The sequence below is a fragment of the Antechinus flavipes genome, chromosome 2 (assembly GCF_016432865.1).
Source record: "Antechinus flavipes isolate AdamAnt ecotype Samford, QLD, Australia chromosome 2, AdamAnt_v2, whole genome shotgun sequence".
Lineage (NCBI taxonomy): Eukaryota > Metazoa > Chordata > Mammalia > Dasyuromorphia > Dasyuridae > Antechinus > Antechinus flavipes.
In genome coordinates, this window is record NC_067399.1 from 214,430,438 (window position 1) to 214,454,002 (window position 23,565).

At 33.5% G+C, this 23,565-nt stretch overlaps 1 protein-coding gene across 1 annotated transcript in view; it reads left to right on the forward strand.

Moving 5' to 3' along the window:
* The window catches only part of GAN (gigaxonin), a 64,664-nt gene that overhangs the window by 22,400 nt on the left and 18,699 nt on the right, over positions 1-23,565 (forward strand). Inside the window, exons 2-5 of the mRNA XM_051976174.1 lie at positions 12,744-12,858; positions 15,225-15,575; positions 22,006-22,223; positions 22,444-22,565. Coding sequence (XP_051832134.1) covers positions 12,744-12,858; positions 15,225-15,575; positions 22,006-22,223; positions 22,444-22,565 — 806 coding nt within the window. The remainder of the gene's footprint in view (positions 1-12,743; positions 12,859-15,224; positions 15,576-22,005; positions 22,224-22,443; positions 22,566-23,565) is intronic.

Sequence of the window (23,565 nt, forward strand, 5' to 3'; positions counted from 1 at the left end):
AGAGAAGAACTGTCATACTTGGTCATCACATAATCTTGCTGTTACTTGCTGTGTACAATTTCCTTCTGGTTCTGCTCACTTCACTCAGTATCAGTTCATGTAAGTCTTTCAGGCTTTTCTGAAATCAACTACTTATAATTTCTTACAGAACAATAATAGTCTATTACATTCATATACCGTAACTTATTCAGCCATTGTGAATTCTTTGCCATTACAGAAAGAATTGCTATATACATTTTTGCACATGTGGGCTCTTTTACCTCTTTTGTGATCTTTCTGGGATACATACCTACTAGTGACACTGCTGGATCAAAGGTATGCACAGCTTTATAACCCTTTGGAGGACATAGTTCCAATTTGCTCTTCAGAATGATTGAATCATTTCACAACCCCACCAATAATGCTTTAGTTTCCCAGTTTTCCCACATCCTTTCCAATATTTATGATTAACTTTTTCTGTCCTCTTAGCCAATCTGAGGGGTATAAAATGATACTTGAAGTTGTCTTAATTTACATTTCTATAATCAATGATTTAGAGCATTTTTTTTCATATGACCATAGATGGTTTTAATTTCTTCATATGAAAAATTGTCCATTTCCCATTTGTTGAACACTAAAATTTATTTTGCATGTAATGGTTCCCTCCTCAGCATTGTTCTTCTCCTTAATCCTTCTTCCTGAATTCTCACCTACTTCCCTTTTGAATTGTATGTATTCCTATACCATACTTAGGGTGAGGTGGGGGGGAGTTTGTGGAGAGGGAGAAGAGGGAGGCCAAAATTAGATTCAGATCTTTATCTAGTTTAGGTAAAGATGAAGGTCATTTAATACTTGCTCCTGCCACCTTTCCATTGTTGCATATGTATTTTCCCCAGGAACTCCAGTAATGAGAGACAGCAAGTACCACCCCTTTCTTCCTTTTTAAACTAGTGTTTTGATTTTTTTTGTTTTTTTTACTCAAACCTTCTCTTTCCCTTTTTGAAATGCTCAAAATTAACCAATACATCACAAAGTTCTCTGGTTTTCTTCTCACAAAATTCTTCGAAGAGATTTAGACTCTGTTGGAATAATTGTTCTGCTCTTAGAATGTTCATTATACAACTTTTTCCAGTTGCTCAAATAAATTTACTTTTATCGGTTTTTTTAGACTTATGTTTGCATTTCAGACTTCATCTTCTCTGATCTTTTCAAAAAGAATGCTTTAAAATCCTCTATTCCATTAAAGGTTCCTGTAGAATTATACTGTTTCATATCATAATTTGTTTTTTATTGTAAGTTCACCACTTTTCCTTTGGAAAAACTGGATTCTAAAAGCTTCTTTCACTTATAACAGTCGTCTAGTGGGAATCCTGACTGATTCCTTGATGTTTGAATTCCTTCTTTTTGGCTGCTTAAGTTTTTCCCTCTGGATTTTGATGATGATATAGAAATTTCTCCCTTTAAACTTATTTTCAGGAGCTGATCAGTGGATTATTTATTTCTATCTCCATTTTGCTATTTTAATTCTGATTCTAATAGACTTAGGAAATTTTCATATATATCTTGAAATGTAACTTTCTAACAAGTTGTCTTCACCTGGTTTCCAGTGCAATTGTTTTATTTATTTTGGGATAACCTTGGATAGCCTTTATTTGTTTTCTGTTTTGATTTTTTTTTTTTTTTTTTTTTTTTTGTGGCATGGTTAGGCTTAAAAGATTTGCCCAGAATCACACAGTAAATGTTAAGTGTCTGAGGCCAGTTCTGAACTCAGGTCCTCCTGACTTCGGGGCCAGTGCTCTATTTACTGCATACTAACTGCCCACTTGAAAATTTTAATTTTTATTCTAATATTTCTTGTTGTTTTATAGAATCATTAATTTCTGTTTAGTCTATCCTAGTTTTAAAGTATTATGTTAATTTATTAACCACTTTTTCTTCTGAGCTATTCTCTTTGCAGTACTTTCCTTCAAAGCTTTTTTAACTTCTTATTTTATTTCTTCCAGGGATTCATATAGTAGAAATTCAGTTTTTCTTTTGAATCTTAGCTTACAGTTGTTTTATAACATTACTCTTGCCTTTTGGATTACCTGGGGAGTGGGGGATGGGATTCATGAACCTATAATAATTTTTCATAGAATTTAGTGTCTTTACTTATCTCTCTCCAATCCACAATTCCAGTGCAAGGTGCTGTACTTTTTCTTGGGATAGTGTGCCTCACTTGGTCTCATCAAGTTCTTGCATTGATTTCTACCTCTTGGGGTTAGGTAATCCTAGTCTTGTCAAGAGTCCTGGATTTTCATGGCCTCTTACAGCTTTCAGGACAGAAAACCTAGGGACTTAAAAGTCCTAAATTGAGCCAGGTTAAATGCTGCCATGTCCATATTAATGTTGTATGTCTTAGAATTATGAAACACTATGACCTCAGAAAAAAAGAAATTGTAGTTGATTAAAAGGACAACAAAAAGGTGAATCATAGATGTAAGGCAATGATTTGTTAAAATGATTTATGTGCAAGAAGCAACTTAAAAATCATCCAGGGAATATATGATTAGAAAAGAATAATGAAGAAGTATTCGTTTGTTACCAGTGATTGATTACTTGCTCACAAGAAGTAATAAAAATTATCAGTAACGTATTATTTGAACAGATTGGTAGGAAAAGTTACTGAATTGTTCATATTTTTTGACCCAGAGATCCTACTCCTGAGGAGACATACCATACAGAAATAATATAACACTAAATGGTGAACACTTTATATAAAAAAGTATCCTTAGTTTCCTCTATAAGAAAAGAAAGTTCCCTTTTACAGCAAAAGTCATCATAATATTTATAGTAGTAATGATCAGATCTATATTTTGGGATTCTCTTTGGTCAGAGAACCAAATGATATTAGATTCAGGGAACCAAAATGAGGAGATTAGGATTTCTTGGTAGTCAGGGAGTTAAACTTTTTTTTTTCCCTGGGTAGAGAGGTAAAAACTACAGGTACAAAATCCTGCAAATCCTGCCATATGTAGTTACTATATTGGGTACTCTTTTGTGTAATTTCAAGGAAGAATTCCATGGAGAAACATATATTGGGAAATGGCTATTTTAAAAGAATCATTTAAAATGGAAATGAGCTTAATTAAAAGAGAAGAAAAGTGTCAAGACTTAAGAACAGTTGGACAATTCAAGTGCTTTATTTATATCCACAAAATGTTGGAAGACCTGCTGGAACTTAGATCTCAGTGAATTGATTATAATACAAAGTAGCTCAATGTCACAAAGTGTATTGAGCACTGGGCTTGAAGAAGCCCAGGTCAAAACCTGTCTTAAAACAACTAAATGAGTTACCTTGGGCAAATCATTTAATTTAGCCTCTTGTCTACTTCATTTTCCTCATGTATAAAATGAAGAGAATGATAGTACTTATATTACAGAGTTATTGTGAGAATAAAATGTGATAATATTTGCAAAATACTTTGTAAGCCATGAAGCACTTTATAATGCTAGCTATCTTAATTCTTTTCTTCAAGGGAGGATTAGAAGCATTGTAAAGCTATTGATACCGTTAGGAATACCTAAAGATCCACTAAAGTATTGCAATATAATAGATGGTATTTCTATAGCACTTTAAGAATTGCAAAATGTCTGTTGCTGGAACTGTGAAGGATCCAACCATTCTGGAGAGCAGTTTGGATCTATGCTCAGAAAGTTATCAAACTGAGCAGCACACCCTTTGACCCAGCAGTGTCTCTACTGGGATTACATCCCCAAGAGATCTTAAAGGAGGGAAAGGGACCCACATGTGCAAAAATATTTGCGGCAGCCCTTTTTTAGTGGCTAGAAACTGGAAATTGAATGGAGGCCTATCAATTGGAGAATGGCTGAATAAATTATGGTATATGAATGTTATGGAATATTATTGTTCTGTAAGAAATGACCCAACAGGATGATTTCAGAGAGGCTTAGAGAGACTTACATGAATTGATGCTAAGTGAAATGAGCACAATCAGGAGATCATTATACACAAGACTATACGATGATCAATTCTGATGGATATCAGAATTTAACAATGAGACGATTCAAATCAATTCCAATTGTTCAGTAATGAAGAGAGCCATTCTAGATCAATTTTTTCTTGTGCAGCAAGATAACTGTATAAATGTTATATACATATATTTTAAAATATTTAACATATATTGGAATACCTGTCATCAGGGGAGGGAAGGATAAGGGGAAGGAAGGGGAAATTTGGAACATAAGTTTTTGCAAGGGTCAGTTTTGAAAAATTACCCATGCATATATTTTGGGGGTTTTTTTGGTTGTTGTTGGGTTTTTTTTTTAATTATAGCTTTTTATTGACAAAACTGACTTTATGGTTCTGTAAGAACATTTAACCATGTTTTTCTCTAAAAGAAATGAGGGAGAGGGAAAGCCAAGGTGGAGTAGAGGTAGCAACTCAACCAAACTCTCCCAACATATCCTCCAAACAACTTTAAAATAGTTCCTCACATCAAATTCCTGGAGTGATAGAGACAATAAAGGGCAAAGTCAATTTTGCCAGAATAAGACAACTTAGGACATTGGCAAGAAAGGTCTGTGACACAAAGTAAGTAACAAGACTCACTGTGGACAGCTATGACAGGCTGTAGCAGTATCTGGAGTTCTCAACCCAGAGATGGCAAGAGAATTAGACAACTGGTCAGAAAGATTATAGGAGACCCTTTCTGCTTCATATATAGTTTTGGTAGTAGTTCCAAGGTGGAGAGGAGCACAAAGAAGTCAGGTTCACAAAAAAGGGATCCTGATCACAGTTTCAGAGCCAAGAGAAGTGCTGCATAGGAGCTTGGGTCCTTCTTGAATAAAAACCAGAACACAGACCAAAAGAACAGTGACCAGTCTCTTAATCACATCAGCTAGGAAGCACTAAAATTTTGTAGATCCTCCCTATCAACCTAACTATTAAAATAGCAGCATGAAAAAGCCTGAAGCTTGGGTTAGGGCATTTCCATACTCACCTCACCATGAACAAAAGATATTTGATTGGAGGGGAGGGAAAGGAAAGGTATTATGATGTCAGGAAAGACCACAACACAAATGCAGAAAAAGAAAACTGAAAAGTTATAAGCAAAACCTGAAAAGAAAAAAAGTAACTTCAAGACAAGTCTAACAAGAATTGCTAAAAGCTAAAGAAAGATAACAATGAAAAAGGAAAAATTGGGAAAAGAAGTGAAAGTGAAGCAAGAAAAATATGAAAAGGAAGTAATAGCTTGGTAAGATATTTTTAAAAATGAAGAAAATAACACCTTAAAAAATAAGCCAAATGGAAAAAAGTTACAGAAATTCACTGAAGAAAAGAACTTAAAAGAATTGCCCAAAATGGGGCAGCTAGGTGGCGCAGTGGATAAGAGCACCAGCCATGAATTCAGGAGGACCTGAGTTCAAATGTGGTCTCAGACACTTAACACTTACTAGCTATGTGACCCTGGACAAATCACTTGACTTCAATTGCCTCAGCAAAAAAAAAAAAAAAAAAAAAAAAAGGAATTGGCCAAAATTTAGAATAGGGGAGGCACAAAAATTAATTGAAAAATAATTTCTTAAAAATTAGAAATGGATGATTGGAAGCCAAGTGAGTTCATGAGACATCAAAAGAAAATAAATCTAAACAAAAGAATGAAAAATAGAAGAAAATGTAATATATCTCATTGAAAAAACAACTAATCTAAAAAATAGTTCTGGAAAAGATAATTTAAGAAGTTAAAAAGAAAAACTGCCATCATGTTTTAGAACCAGAGATTAAACTAGAAAGACTCTATTGATTACTTCCTGTAAGAGATCCCAAAATGAAAAATAACAGGAATATTGTAGCCAAATTCAAGAACTCCCAAGTCAAGGAAAAGATATTTTAGGGATTCTTTGCTTTAAGCACTGAGACTGGACACTGAAGCCATTCTCTGGCTACAGAGAACCACAGAGCTGCAGAGCCCCATGAGGGAAAGGGGGAGGTGTTCTGAGTGGTCTACTGAACATTAAGTGAAAACTGACTTTATAATCCTTCAGGGAGAAAATGGATATTTAATAAAATAGACTTTTAACTATTCCTGATAAAAGATTAAATCTGAATATAAAATTTGATAACCAAACATTGGATTCGAGAAGCATAAAAAATAAACATGAAAGAGAAATCATAAGGAATCCAGTACAGTTAAATTGTTTTATAATTATGATGATACATGAATTCCTAAGAGCTTTATCATTATTGGGACAGTTAGGAATCTACTTTTTTCTTTTTTTTTTTCCAACATGGCTAAAATGGTTATAGATTTTCAATGATTTCACATATATAATTGATGTCTTATTATTTGTCTTCTCAATAAGTGGAGGTTCTGAAAGGAGGGAGAGAATTTGAAACTCACAATTAAAAAAAAAAGAATGCTAAAAATAAATTCAGGGAGTGGGGGGGGAGGGGGAAGGAGATCTCACTAGTTCTAGAAATAACCCATTCCTCCTCAAGAAGTTCTGTTTCTCAGCAAGTTTTCTCATGTCCAATCAACATTTGTCTTCTTGCAACTACAGTATGTTTCTCCAAAGTTTATCAGCTAGAGATAAGCAAAACAAATCAAATCCCTATTCTCAATAACAATCTTTGTAATACTTGAAGGACTGCTATTATGTACTCCCATTAATTACTTTTCTTTTAGCTAAATAGGATTGGTTCTCATGTCAGAATATGCAGTTACCTCACCATCCTTTCACACTTCTCTGGGTCTGTTTTGTCAGTTTGCCAATGGCCTGACCTAAACTAAACACCATATTAAAGATAGTCCAACCAAAACATTTTATAACAGTGTACCCTTCTTTTCTCTCTCTAATTACCATGTCTCTTAATACAATCTAAAGAATAAAACATAAATTGTCACCAAAAAGGAGAAGGGGAGGGGAATGTGAGGAGCCATGAAAAAGCTTTAGATTTCAATCCTGATGTTAGATCAAAGTTTTCAACCTAGCTAAATTGAAAGAGGTTCATTGTCAGAAATTTGGCCATGATGATTTTGTTGTTATGTTTTATGAATGCCTGTGCATTTAATATCTGCTAAGGCATGGAGAAGAGGTTGTCATCTACATTGAATACACAGATTAATGAATTCATTGATCCTTAAAAGTTGAGAGTGTTTTAGCCTTTTAAAGGCAGCAGTACTGCATTACTGTCCATTTTAGGACAGTGTGGTTCTGAGTGCAGTTTTTCTTTTCCCTATAGAAGAAGGAAAAGCTTGACAGAATGTGATTGGGATGGGAAACAAATATGAGAATATAAGCGCACGCGCGCGCACACACACACACACACACACGCACACACATATATAAAGAGAGAGACAAAGAAACACTGACTCTTGAGTCTCCAGCAGACTTGTCAGAATCAGGGAAGAGATATACTCAAGGCTTTCTGTGATGCAGGTAATTGTAACCTCCCACTGAGGCTACTGATTGCCAGGGCCATACATACCAATCTTCCCCAGAAACACATGAAGAGCTGATGTTAAAGTGCCAAATAGCCTTTCTTTATTAGTAATCCAGCAGGGGTTAGCAGGAAGCTAGAGCAAGTGTATGCATGTCTCTGCATCTCTGAATCTCTCTATATCTCTGCCTCTCTCTACTTCTCTCTGCATCCTTCTTCTGCCTGTGGCAAAGCTGGTTATTTATATTTACTCTTCTCTGGAATTACCCCATGCCTATCTCATTCAGCACTGTGTAGGTGGATCCACAGAAGGGAGACACCTGGAATTAGTGCTATGACCTAAGAAAAGATCTAGCAAGAGGACATATCCCTCACCATCTCAAGGAAACACCTGTAAGACACAACCTCCTGCCTCAGAGGCCAAGCCCCTTTTTACCTCCTGGGTCCACCCTACCAGCTGACATGGCATACATGGCAGTTCTCAGAAGGAAAATCCCCAACAGGTAAAGGCCTTGGCTTCATGAAATATGAAGGAAGTCTTATTAATTACCTGATTGACCTTCTTTCTGTGATATCACAAGACATTGGCAATCAGTTTCTCTGTGCCCTGATTTTTACCTTATTGATATGAGCAAAATATTGAATTTGGTCACTGAGGTCATTTATAGTTCTAAATCTACTTACTATTCTATGATCCTGTTTCTAGCCCATAAAAGAAGCTAGACTTTAAAACTCAAAAGAGAGTTTTATTATTTTATTTTTTCATTCATACTGGCACACATTGAATTGAGTCAACTAAGGTCTTTTTTTTATGTGAATGTGTGCTAAACCAGGTTTCATCCAATTATAATTAATTTTTGGCTGTAAGAGCCAGCCAAATGCATTTTTTCCTAGCTAAATTTAGTTTAGTTTTGAATTTAGTCCCATACATCTTTCTAATCTGTTGGAGATTTTAATTCAAATTTTTAAGTATGTATGGTGTATCTGGTATTTTAAGTGCTAGAAATACAAATTCAGCCCATACTATTAAGGAATTGACATTTTAATATGAAAGACAAATTAAATATAGAGGAGTAGTGGTAGTCAGGAAAGGGAGATTTGGATCTGGGGACTCCCGCGAAAGGCAAGTTGATATTTGAAGTGTTACCTGATGTGATGACCACGTATTTAAAATCAGCCAGAGTCAGGAATTCAGGTTAAGGGAAAAATCTTCAATCTTTATTCTTTTTGAGGTGAATGGGGATTGCAGGTGAAGGGGGCGATAGCAGTGCGAACAGCTGTGACAAGACGCCAGCTAGCAATCTCTCTTTCTGCTTCCCTTTCCACCCCGCTGCCTCCACCCACCAAAATCGTTATTTCCTATACAACACATCAGGACTTGCACAAAGAGTGGGTGGGTCCATTCTTTCTCCAAGTATATATATATTAATAGAGTATGGTCCAATTGCTATTTAGCCTCATGTGCTTGGGACCTCAGTGCATCAACTCGAGCCTCAGCCCATTACAACCTGACACTTATATTCCTAAAGCAACTTCTTGTAAGTGGAATTCCAGGGAGATTAAAATGGCCAGATTTACTGGGAAGTTAAAGAATGGTAGGAGTTAGCTATATTTTAAGTGGGATGATTTGTATTTAATCACAATACAGAGCCAAGGCTGGGGCAAGGACAGGCAAAGATAAAAAAGATTACCTTTCTCAGGGTTCATGAACTCTAAAAGTTCAAGATATAGAAGAAGCCCTGGTGGAGAGCAGGGCAACAACAACTAGCAAATGACAAGATAGCTCACTGATGGTATGATGAAAAGAATGAAGCCTTAGGAAGCATGCCAAGTGGTACAATTTATTGGGGAAAGGTTGTTGGTCAATCTGATACATTTTCGACAGACAAAAGCAGCTACATCCAAAGAAAGAACACTGGGAAACGAATGTGAACTATCTGCATTTTTGTTTTTCTTCCCGGGTTATTTATACCTTCTGAATCCAATTCTCCCTATGCAACAAGAGAACTGTTCGGTTCTGCAAACATATATTGTATCTAGGATATACTGCAACATATCCAACATATAAAGGACTGCTTGCCATCTAGGGGAGGGGGTGGAAGGAGGGAGGGGAAAAAAATTGGAACAGAAACGAGTGCAAAGGATAATGTTGTAAAAAAAAAAAATTTATCTGGCATGGATTCTGTCAATATAAAGTAATTATTAAATAAAAATTTAAAAAAAAATCTGATACATTTTCATGTCATGTAGCATACATTTATATCATCTTATAATAATTTAGTAGAGAGAAGTGTATAATATAAAGGGTAGCTTGTTTTTTTATTTTGTTATATAGCTAAATGATGTAGTGATAGAGTATGAAACTTGGAGTCAGGAAGACCTACCTGAATTCAAATCTAACCTCAGATACATGTAGCTATTCAAACCTGAACAAGTCATTGAATCTCTGATCACTTCATCTGTGAAATAGGAACAATAATAATACCTACTTTAACATGATTGTCTTGAGGATAGAGAGAGATATTTATAAAGTACTTTGCAAACAACCATAATATATTATGTAAATACTAGCTGTTACTATTTTTTCCCTCTTAATAGCATTTTATTTTGTCATGTAAAGAGTTTTCAACATTTACTTTTATAAAGTGCTAAAGAGGATGACTATGCCTACAAACTAGAGGCGTCTTTGTATCTACGTAGTCAGAGGAGTGCTGGCCTCAGTTTTTTCCTTGACAACTTAAATTGTATCATGGCAGCGGGGGGGAAGGAGGAGGAGGAAGAAGAGAAAGAAAAAAAAGGAAATATTTAATATAGTGCTTGTTATGTGCTTTACAATTATCACATTTGATCCTTTAAAAGATGAAGAATGACCTATTTAAGAGCCTATTGACTCATAATTTTGGATAGGTTTATTGGGATTTAGGAACCTGCAACATAGAAGATGTTTCAAACCTAATACATGTGAATAATGGCTTTGTTAAATTTGCTAGAAAGTGCTTCCTTTTTTGGAAAAAAAGTGATTCTTAGATGGCATCTGTAGTGCTTTTCATGGAACTTGAATTTATTTTGGCAAATTGTGTGAAAGTAACTCTTAAAATTAAGTCTGAGGGGTGCAGTGGACAAAGAGAATCAGAAATAGCAATCTAAGTTTTAGATACATGAATCTTGAGTTCTCTAAGAAAATCTAATTAATTTGTGACTGACCTATTATTTTGTTCATCTAATTAAATAACTTTGGTAAGGGATCTCTACCAATTTAGATCTGCAATTTTATCTAAAGAGTAGCCTGGAATACTGAAATGTTAGATTATCTTTCCAGGGTCATACAGCCAGTGTGTTTTAAGGCAGAGAGGTAGGGAACATCCTGCCTCCAGGCTGAACAAGCTCTACAAAAATATATGCGAAGGCAACTGCAGATAATGATGAGCTGAAAGCTATGTACAGCAACTTCCCGCTACTTGAGTTCTATAATTTAATGATTTTGTGTGGTCCATGAACAATGTTATAAATATCCAAATGGCCTTGGCAGAAAAAAGACTCCCCACCCCTATTTATTTATTATTTTAATTTATTTTTTTAATTATAGCTTTTTATTTACAAATATGCATGTATAATTTTTCAACACTGACCCTTTCAAAACCTTCTGTTCCAAATTTTCCACTCCTTTCCCTCACCCCTTCCCCTAGATGACAGGTAGTCCAATATATATTAAATATGTTAAAATATATGTTAAATCCAATATATGTATATATATTTATAGTTATCTTTGTGTGGGCTGTAGAAGACCCTTACCCAAAATGACTACTCAGAAATCACTTAAAATAGAAAGCAGAAAGGTTGTTTTATAATGCCTCCCGAGGATGAGCCATTCTATCACGAGATACGGGAAAGAGAAAGCTCGTTGGGGGAGGGGGGGGCTAAAGAAGTAGTAAAAATATACAGCTTTTATACAAGAGATTACATCACAAGAGAGCATTGAGAACGGGAGAAGGAGGCATCTAATTGGTTGTTGTTATCCAGAGAGATTGGAATGGAAGGTTTTTGTTTCCCTGAAATCACCTGATTTCTAGGAAACAGAAAATCAGGCCTTCAGGCTTCAGATATAGCTGGCCAAGGCTCAAGTACATATGAGCCTGCACATATTATACAGGTCATAGGGGAAAGACAGAAATAATGAAAATAAAATAACAGAAAAAGAATTCACATATTCCTGTAAGTTCTTCAGCTTTTCTTTCTTTCACACATCTTGCTGCACAAGAAAAATTGGAACTAGAAAAAAAGAAAAAAACCTGAGAAGGAAAACAAAAAATGCAAGCAAACAATAACAGAAAGAGTGAAAATGCTATGTTGTGGTCCACACTCATTTCTCATGGTCCCCTCCTCTGGGTGTAGATGACTCTCTTGGTTACTGAACAATTGGAAGTACTCACTCTGTTTTAAAGTCTTAAATTAAACCCAGTATGTCTTCTGACTTGAGACTAATTTTCTTTGTATTGTATGGTTTAGGAATTCTAAAACCATAAAAAGATTTGATAATAAAAACTTGGAGGGTTTTTTATGGTTTTGTTTTATTTACTTAATATTTACATTATAATCAAAATTATATGTTTTGATGTAACAAACCAGTTACATTCAAAACAAAAAAATGCATTTGTTTCTAAAATTTTTGAGTTCTAGATTCTCTCTCTTTTCCCCACTCACAATTAAGAAACCACTATGAAGTTATGAAAACATTTTCATAAGTCAAGTTGTAGGGAAAAAATAGATCTCCCACCCTAGAGAAAATAAAAACCCTCAAGAAAAAATAAGTTTAAAAAAAAGTGCTTCAGTCTGTATTCAGACATAATTATTTCCTTCTTTGGGTATGGATAAGATTTTTTATCATATCCTTCAGTATAGTCAAGGATGATTGTACTACTGAGAATAGCAACATCATTCACAACTGGTCATCCATTGCTATTATTTTGTATATAGTACATTTCACTTTGCTTGACTTCACAGAGGATGTCCCAGTGTTTTTTTTTCCTCCTGAGACCATTCTGCTCATTTCCCATAGAATAATATTCCATCATAAATATACACTACAGTTTATTGATCCATCCTCAATTGATGGGCATCCTCTCAATCTCCAAAAAAATTGGAGGCTTTTAAAAGTTTTACAAATCTAAAGTTGTTAAACTGATTTTTTTTTTTAAGGTAATAGTTTTTTTTTGTCAAAAAAAGTTATTAAAATTTGGAGTATTTTGTACATAAAAATGTATTCGGTGCTGTATTTTAACTTTTTGAGATACTTCTTTAACAATAGTTTTCCTTTTCCTAGGACAAAATTAAACTATAATCCTCCAAAAGACGATGGGTCAACTTATAAAATTGAACTTGAAGGAATATCAGTAATGGTCATGCGAGAGATTCTGGATTACATCTTCAGCGGACAGGTATGATGCAGAACAGAAGGGAAAGAAGATCTAAACACTCCTCAAGCTGAAGCGGTGGGGAGGGTTTCCTTTCATTAGTTATGTAGTGAAGATCCACAACTGCTGTTAATTTTAGTTTTAAGTAGATTTAAGTAGTATTTGTGTATCATTTGCTGATTAAGGGCACTCCAAAGCTCTGTTTAGCCCAACATCCTTCCAGCCATGTGGACAACAGCAGTGGCGTTGTAAACAGACCTCAGAAGCCATCTTGTCAAAACAATTTACTTTACAGATGTAGAAGTTGAGGCCTAAAGAATCTCTGGCTTTCCAATTTGCCATTTTGATTCTTGTTCCTAACATATTTCTAGTAATATAGGGAAAAGTCACAGATAGTAACTTAAGGTCACTCTCACAGGAGTATCTTTATTTTTACTTATTTTTTTTCTACTTGCATTTTCCAATTTATATCTTCTTCCCCTATATCTCCTAATTTTCTAGAGTAAGGAAGAAAAATTATTGGAAATCTGTTTGTTTATTTTTTTTAATTCTTATTTTTCCTACTCCAAAATGTCATTTCATGAGGACGCTTTTCCCCAGACATTGTATCTTAGTATATTTTTACTCAATGAATATTAAGGTCCTACTATATATGCAAGGCCTTGGGCTCAGTTAAGCACTAGGTGAGGTTTATAACACTCATAGGTCTTATAATCGATGAGGGGGAAACAAACCATATACAACTAACACAAGGTAGAATATTAAGAATATAAGGGATTTATACCTAAGTGCTATGGATTCAAAGATTGAATCACATTCAACTAAGAAAAATTTGGTTATGCTGGAATAGATTTGATGTATGTAATGTATAGTAATAATTGCCATTTTACCTCTATCCTTTCTCTTTCCTTTATTTTACTATTCTTTTTTTTCTCTTTGATTCTCTTCCTTTTTGCCATTTTTCCTTATTCATTTTTTCAGTTATAGGTTTGCATCCTGCCTATTGTCAAATGATGATCACCAAACAATATTGAACGTTAGATTTGATTTCATGATATTCTTTCTGAATTTAAGTTAATTTGGTTTTGCTTTCCTATGAAAGCACAATTTTGTCTTTTCCTGTGAAATAATCAAAGATATTCCAGTATGTCTCAAAAACATAACTGAAAGTTAGTTTAACCTTGTATAACTTGTTTTGAATAAAGTCCATGAACAACATATTAGCTTCCAAGTTGAATTTTAAAACTTATTGTTTATAGTTTGACTTATTTTATCCTCCCATTTAATTTAAAATTTTAACTGCAATATGATAATGCAAGCAAAAGGGTCTTGGCAAGAGTTTTATTCCATATGATACATTTTTGCTTTTTCAAGTATGACTCTTGAGAAAATTTTACCTCATTAAGAGAATACTATTATGACTTGAGCAATATTCCAATTCTTATCATATGACAGATGAGTCTAGGAACTTTGGGCTCCTATTGTCTAAGATTATTACAATTCTATTTTGATTATACTGTAAAAAGCAAATTTTGCCTTGATGGTACTGTGGAATTATTTCTTTCCATTTCTAATTAAAGGTTAGGTATTTACTCTGTGAGATGTTTTTAATAATGTATCAGGAATTCTGGAAATACAATATGACCATTTTAACAGTAACAGAAATTATTCTCAGAGAAAAGTTAAGAGATGATAGGGGCCCTTAGGCTAGAATCGGAAGCCAATTGAATGAAAGTATAAGAAAACAAGATAAAAAATCTTTCTGAAAAGCAACTTTTTGAGACTTGTTCTGAATATTAATTACAAATCCAGATCTATCCCTTTTGCTTTGTAGATATTACATGATGCTTGACCTCAAAATAATGACTGAAGGTATTACAAGATTCTAAGTTAGAATTTGTTCAATATACTGGATTTTTCTAAAGTGAGAAAACACAAAATTTTCACCAATAATGGTGGTATTTTTAAGGGATACTCTATTAATCAGAGTGTTCAGTTAACCAGGGACATAATCATTCTCAAGAATCAAAGAAAATCTCTTTCCTCAATGAGCATATATTTTAATAGAGGAGACTTAAATATATATAGTGGTACAGTTAAGATACATGTATATGTATATATATAATATAGATAAAAAGGAATTAGATGAAAGTGCTATTAGCTTCTAGGAGGAGGAAAAACCTCCCAACAAAGTTATGTTTAAGCTGAATCTTGAAGGAAGCTATCCACAATTCGCATACATTATCTCTTTTTTTTTTTCCTTTTCTTGCTCAGGGTGCCTTCACTTTTTTGCTTAAAAAAAAAAAAAAAACCCAACTTGGCAGTTCTTTTAGTTTCAAATACTTAGAATTTAATTTTGAATATAAAATATGTAAATAAAATTCTTACAGATAAGGCTAAATGAAGATACAATCCAAGATGTTGTTCAAGCAGCAGATTTGTTGCTGTTGACAGACCTGAAAACTCTCTGCTGCGAATTTTTGGAAGGTTGTATTGCTGCTGAGAACTGCATTGGCATTCGAGATTTTGCACTGCATTATTGTTTGCATCATGTACATTATCTTGCTACGGAATACCTGGAGACTCATTTCCGAGATGTCAGCAGCACTGAAGAGTTCTTAGAACTAAATCCTCAAAAGTTGAAAGAAGTGATTTCTCTTGAGAAGTTAAATGTTGGGAATGAAAGATACGTATTCGAAGCAGTTATTCGATGGATATCCCATGATTCAGAAATAAGAAAGGTACTATAGAGTCATTTGAAATTGATAACTTCTAATGTCTTTCTGAATATTTATTTTAGCTGTTTGCCTATTTTGCTTTATTTTATTATGGGAAGCAACTTACAAAGTGAATTTAATTTAACAAGCTGAGAATAAGATACTAGAGGTATAAAGACAGAATGAAACAATCTATGTCCTCAAGGAGCTTTCATTCTATTGGAAAAAATAATTCAAGCAATGCTTAGATTAATAATGGTAACTAACATGAACATAGTGCTTTGAAGTTTATAAACACTTGCTATATATATTTCTTCATTTGGGCCTGTGTAGTAGGTGTTAGAGATATTATTCCTGTTTTATAGTTGATTAATTTTTGGAATGTTAGTTTCTTAGTAAGTTGGTTGTATGGAACTCTGAACTCATTATTGCATGGAAACAGTGCTATATAAAATGTGAATAAATTCCCATGTGAAACAAAAATCTATTTAAAACAATCTATTATTGTCCTTAAGTCCTGACTATACTGTGGAATCCAACCATTCTTTGTTACATTGAACTTAAAATAACATGCGTTATAAGTTTCACATGGGCTACTTAGAAACATACCTACTCCAACAATTTGAGGCTTCCTTTGGGCATTATCTAGCTTCTTCTGAGGTCCTCAGATTAAGGAGACAGTAGAACTTCAGAACACATAGGCAAAGAAGGAAAAGGTTAATTACATAACAAGAAGTAGGGACTTAAAAGATTCTTATTAAGGCTCTGACCATAAGTCCTGTAGATTTGTTTGCTTTGTTTGCTTTGTTTGCTCTCTCAAAAGAGATTTTGGTTGGGAGAGTTTTAGCTCCTACGCATGGCAGTAGCAACTATAGCCAGTCAGAAGAGTGTTTAAGAAATCTAGTTCAGTAATATATAGTAATAGTAATATTATAATGATGTCATCTCTGAATGACAGAAATGTTGTAAAATTTAGCTATTCTTAGCAATACATTGTCCAAGACAGTACCAAAAAACTCATGTTGAAAAATGCTTCAGAGAAAGAACTGATGAAGTCCAAGATTAAAGAATTTTTTTTCATTTTTTGCTTTTCCTTTTTTGTAACATGACTAATATGAAAATGTTTTTCATGATTTCACATGTTAAGTTAGATATTATATTATTTGCCTTTCTAATTGTGGGGGAGGAAAGGAGAAAGAATTTGGAATGCAAAAGTTTTTTTAAAAGGAATGTTAAAAAAATTTTTAGGGAGAAGCTAAATTAAAAAAAAAAAAAACAACTTGTTCAACTATATAGAACTGTAGATTGTTAAGATGAAAATTACTTTAGCTATCATCTAATCCAGAGCTTCTTTAATACTTTTTTTGGTTTATTTTTGACTGTTTTGAAAGTCTGTTGAATTTAATGAACACTTTCATAATAGTGTTTTTAACAGATAAAGTGAAATGCGTAATGTTACAAAGGAAACTAATTATATTGAAATGCAATTATCAAAATTAAAAAAAAAAAAAGACTTTCTATATCGCAGGTTAAGATTCCCTCATCTAGTCCAACACTCTCATGTTATATAAAGAAATTGAGGCACAGAAAGGTGCAGTGAGAATAATATAGAAAAGGCTACTCCTAATATTAATTAGATATTTGCTGGAGAGGCAGGAAAAATGAATCTTCATTGGCTTTTCCCTTATGTGGATTTTCTAAATTATGTATTTTTCTTGTGATTATAACCTATATATTTTAGAATTTTTGTGATCCAATTTGCTAATTTCTTTTAGTACATTTTAGAATTGTGATGCTAATCTTTCTTGATATACATATCTATTTAAAATATTTGTCTTTTACATTTATTGATAATTAAATATAGTCAACCCTCCTAGGTAATTATAAACCCCATATTTGTAGTCTCAATATAGTTAACTTTTCCTTGGTATTTAGAGGATTATTGCAGGTGTCCATGGTAAAACAATAATCATTGCTCCTCCTTTGCCACTTCCAGACTCTGTCTTTACTACCATCACTTATTCTTCTGTGAGGTTTATTTGATAATTCATTACTCAGTCAAGAGTCTCATAATTATTTATCTTCTGACCCATAAGATACTCCTGTTCTTAATGAATTCATTGCCTGAGTCACAAGTCTTTGTCTGCCTTCATACTGTTTTTTCGACAAAACTATTTGTAACTCCTTCAGAAGTCCCTAGCTTAAAAGAAAAAAAAAAAAAAAACCTTTTTGTTTTATTTAAAATAAATAAATAGTAAGTTAGAAAAGGTAAAAAAGTAAAAAGTTACCAACCTTTCCAATTCATCAAGTTTTTTTCAATTCTAATGACTCCTTTACCTTACAAGCATCAGTCTAGTTATCCTCCATAAGTGTTCTACTTCTTTGTTTGTGAATTCTACAATTCCTTTATCTGATCATAATCTTTTATCATTCCTCCTACCTGTCAACCCTTTGTCTTTCACCCTCTAATTCTTTCTTTTAACATTCATTTTTTAAAATGTTAACTTTCATATTCCCTGCTTTTTCATATATACTTATGCAAAAAAAAAAAAAAAGTCATGTTGTAAAGAAAAAAAATATAGACTACCCCAAAAAACAAGCAACCCATGGGAAAAAAAAAGTTCTTTCTCTGGAGCGAGAGAGCATTTTTTTATCATGAGTCCTTTAGAATTGTCTTGGATCATTGTATTGCTGAGAATAGCCAGGCTATTCACAGCTGATCACTATACAAAATTGCTATCACTGTGTACAGTGTTGTGGGTTCTATTCATTTCCCAACAGTTCATGTAAGTCTTTCCAGATTTTTCTGGAATCATCCCACTCATCATTTCTAATAACACAGTAGTATTCCATTACAATCATAGACAACTTGTTCAGCTATTTTCCAGTTAATGAATATTCCCTCAATTTCCAGCTCCTTGCCATTATAAAAAGAACTGCTATAAATATTTTTGTACAATATATATTATTATTTTTTTAATCTTTTTGGCATACCAACCTTGTATTGCAAGAGCAAAGGCTATTACAGTTTTATAGGCCTTGGGCATAGTTCCAGATTGCTCTCCAGAATAGGTGAATAAGTTCACAACTCCACCAAGAAAGAGCATTAGTGTTTAAATTTTTCCACATCCATCTCTTCGATAAAGAGAGCTAATTCAGTTTCAATTGATCAAGGATGGACAGAAGCAGCTACACCCAAAGAAAGAACACTGAGAAATGAATATAAACTGCTTGCATTTTTGTTTTTCTTCCCGGGTTATTTATTCCTTCTGAATCCAATTCTCCCTGTGCAACAAGAAAACTGTTTAGTTCTGCACACATATATTGTATCTAGGATATATTGTAACCTATTTAACATGTAAAGGACTGCTTGCCATCTGGGGAAGGGGGTGGAGAGAGGGAGGGGAAAAATCGGAACAGACGTGAGTACAAGGGATAATGCTGTAAAAAATTACCCTGGCATGGGTTCTGTCAATAAAAAGTTATTTTTAAAAAAAAAGTCTTTCCTTGAAAAAAATAAATAAAATTTTCCGCATCCCCACCAACACTTACCATTTTCCTTTTCTGTCATATTAGCCAAATGTGATAGCTGTAAGGCAGTACCTCAGTGTTATTTTAATTTTCTTTTTTCTAATCAATAAGGAATTAAGAGGTAGTTTTTTATATAACTATATATAGTCTTGATTTCTTCATCTGAAAACTATTCATATTCTTTGACCATTTATCAATTGGGGAATGATTCATATCCTTTTAAATTTGACTCAGAGATGCTCAAAAAAATTTTTTTGTAAGCTTCTTTCTTGGTTGCATTGGTTTTGTTTATGCAAAAACCTTTTAATTTAATATAATCAAATTTATCCATCTTATATTTCATAATGCTCTCTGTTTCTTGTTTGGTCATAAATTCTTCTTTTTTCCATAGATCTGACAAGGTAAATTATTTCTTGCTCTCCTAATTTGTTTGATACCATCTAAAATATGAAAATCATGTGCACTTTTTTACCTTATTTTGGTATATAGCATAAGATATTGGTGTGTGCCTAATTTCTGCTTACTGTTTTCCAGTTTTCCCAGCAGTTTTTGTTAAATGGGCATGGGTCTTTTAAGGTGCAATTCTTTCTCAAGCCATTACCATAATATAAGTTTATACTTAGTATTTCTTTATCTTGACTCCTTAGTGAGCCAATTTAACTCTACATTCAAGTCTCTTTCCTCATTTTATCTGTAGTCCTGTCTTGCCAAGCCCCAATCTTGGATTATACCCACCGTCTTCTCCCTCTACTCCTATTCACTTACTGCTGAACAAAGCTAAAAGAAAATTATAAAACATGTCCATTACAAAAGTATGTTACATATACTCCACTAGGCCTCCACTACAGCATGTCAATTACATTTCCCTAATCAGTTTACTGTCCTTTTGCTTGCTAAGACAATCCCCTTTACATGTTCAAGTGATCACATTCCATCTCATCTTTTCCAATATTGCTCTTTATCAACTCCACTCCAACTCATCTTTAGCTTCTCCCAGTCAGCTGCTAAAGTGATTTTCCTAAAGTACGTATTTGAATATGTTTTTCTCTCCTAATTCACCTTCCTATCATCTCTAGGATGAAATACAGTATCCTGTTAAGATTTTAAAGCCCTCTGCAACCTGACCCATTCTTACCTTTTCAAGCTTCTAACACTCTACTTTCCTTTAAACATACTGTATACAGCAATCCTGGTTTTGTTATTAATTCTTGAACATAATACTCCATCATACAATAGCCTTTTCATTGACAGTTTCCATAACTAAAATGTTTTGGCTTTCTTCTTTTTAATCTTTGTGCCAGAGTTTGACTGCATGTTGAGGATACTAAAGATAGATTTGTATTTCTTTGTTAATGTAACAGAGCTAAATTCTTGAATTGTATTTCCTTTGATTAAAGGGAACTCTGATGGGGAAATTCTATCTATCCAGGTACACCTTTTCTGTAATTTAGAATTACCCAGGTTATTTGAAATGTTAAAGGTCTAACCTGAAATAACTCAGTGTGATTTGTTAAGGATTTCCTGGCTCTGAAGAGAGCTCTATTGTACTGTGCTGCCTCTTAGTTAATCTATAATGCTTATAAATAGTTCTAATATAGATTTTTCAGAATTAAAAAAGATTTTGAAATAGACTGTATAAATTCAAGGATAAGCCACAGAATAAAACCACTTAGTAAACTATATAAAATATCCAAATTAGGTCTTGAGTTCAATTTTAAAAATTTAATGCAAAACTAACAATGTAAACCATTAAAAATAACTATGTACATATTTATATGTATCTTTAGGTAAATAGTACTGCATTAAGGGTAAACAAAAGCTTTATAGTATTCTGAGGATGTCTTTGAACTTTTTTCCTAGGTTTATTTATAAAGATTTGATACTATTTTCTAGGACAAATATGCTATATTAAGCTATTTCTGCATGTAACTTTTTTCTTAGGGAAGAAGGATGTGTTCATTATAATTTAGATCAATTAACCTTGTGTGTTTGTGGGTATAATGCAGGCCATAGTATATAACAAAATTCTCTTCTGAACAGTGTTGTGGTAAGACTACTGGTTTGGGAATTAGAAGGTATATATTTTATATATGTTGTATTTTGTGTGTGTGTATGTATGTATGTATGTGTATATATATACACATACACATCTTGAGCAAGTAACTTGGCTCTTCATGGTTTCCAGTTCTATAAAGTAAAAGAGTTGGAATAAATGATTTGCAAAAATAAAATATTTCTAACTCCAAAATCCCATGATCTACTTTGGAATGTCATTGGGTGAGGGTACAGGGTTTGTGGCTGGGGGAGCAGGACAGGATGATCCTGGACTGCAAGCCCTAACACATATAAAGGTGGAGAGCTTCAGATGAATTTCTAGTAATAGAGAAGTATAATTGTCTGAGAGTCATCACCATCAAGTTAATCATTATATTTTGAGGTCTTTGGCTGTAATGACCCATGAAAAAGCTAAAATGCAAAATAAAATCACACACTAGTCTTGTGTGAATCTCCCATTTCTATAGTGATAACAGCCAATCAATTGTAGAGCAAAGGGTGACAAAAAACAAAGAATGAGGAGTAAAATGTGTTGTAGTATGCATTGATAGAAGGAATATTATTAGTAGGGAAAGAAAAAACATAGTTATGATTGTAGTTCAATAACTTTTGTGGCTGTCTATAAGAATATAGTATTATTGCTTAATAAATACTATTTATTTATTATTAAATAGTATTAAATATTTATTTATTATTAAATAGTATTAAATAAATACTAACAATCTGATTTAATTGAGTGCATTTTAGATTTGGGGGAAGTGGGGAATTTGGCAGTGAGTTAATTATGCATTTTTAAAAATGTTTATTTACTTTTTTCCCCCCTTTCTCCCACCCACATTCTCCTTAATCTCATATTCTTGTTCTTCAGGTCCACATGAAGGATGTTATGTCAGCTCTATGGGTTTCAGGGTTAGACTCCAGTTATTTACGCGAACAGATGTTGAGTGAACCATTAGTACGAGAGATCGTCAAAGAATGTAGCAATATACCCCTCAGCCAACCACAACAAGGAGAAGCAATGCTAGCATCTTTCAAACCCAGGGGTTATTCTGAATGCATAGTAACTGTTGGTGGTGAAGAAAGAGTGTAAGTAATTTGTATAAGTTGCCTGAAAAGTAACTTAAAGAATATTATTTCCTGTGTAAAGTAGAATGCAAAATGTTTATTTTTCAATTTGAGTTTCTAAAACATTGTACTTAAACAACAGTGTTTTAGTAATACTCTTTGAAGATATGAAATTTGGTTATAATATGACGTAAAGGAAAAAATACATGCAAATGAATTAATTTCTATATGTGTTTTTTAGTTCAAGGAAACCAACAGCAGTGATGCGTTGTATGTGCCCTCTTTATGACCCTAATAGGCAACTTTGGATTGAACTGGCCTCATTAAGTGTTCCAAGACTTAACCATGGAGTACTCTCAGCAGGTATCTATATTCTGTTAAAGGTTACCTTGACACAAGATAAAATGATGCACAGTTGCACTTAAATCGTTTATTATGGTGCAGCTTTATAAAATGTAATATTATTCTGTAAGTATTAAGTGTCTATTATATGCACTATACTAAGCACTGGGGATACAAAAAGAATGAATGAAACAATCCTCATTCACAAGGAGTTGACATCTAAAGGAGGAGACAACAAATAGAGGGTTACTACAAGTAAATAAGAATCAGTAAAGAGATGAAGGGCACAAGCAAATGAATTAGGAAAAGTTTTATGTAGAAGATAATGCTTGAATTTGTTCTTAAAAGAAGAGTAGGGTCTCTTTAAGTTGGAGATGAGGAAGAAGTACAGTCTAGGTCTAGGTATAGGAAATGGCTAGTGCAGAGGCACAAAGATAGGAAAATGGAGTGTTGTAGGTGAGTATCAGAGAAATAAGTTTAGCTAGATCAGTAAATGTGTGATGTTCATTGGGATTGGAAAGGTAATTTGAGGCCAAGTTCTAAAGACATTTAAGCTAAACAGAGGAGTTTTTACTTGACTCTTGAGGCAATAAAAAGCTACTTGAATTGATTGAATTAGAGTAGTAACATGGTCAAATTTGTGTTCAAGGAGAAAATCAGGATGCATCAGTGTGAGGAGAGATTTAATTAGAAGGCTATTGTAAGAAGACCTTAAATAGGGTGATGAGTAAATGAATACAGGGGATGCAAGCGCTGTTGTAAAGTCAGAGATGGCAAGACTGTCATGGATTTAGAAAAAGTAGAAAGCCAGTAAACTAAACTAAGATTACAAAACTGAGGTACTGGAAAAATAATGGTGCCTTCAACATAAAATAGGAATCTCGCAAGAAGAGAACATTTTGAGTTTGAGATTCCTTCAGGATTTACCTTTTGAAAGTAAGTTTTTAAACTGAAGCTCAAAGAGACTAGAGCTGAATATATCGATCAACTGAGTTTTCTGCGTAGAAATGATAATGAACCA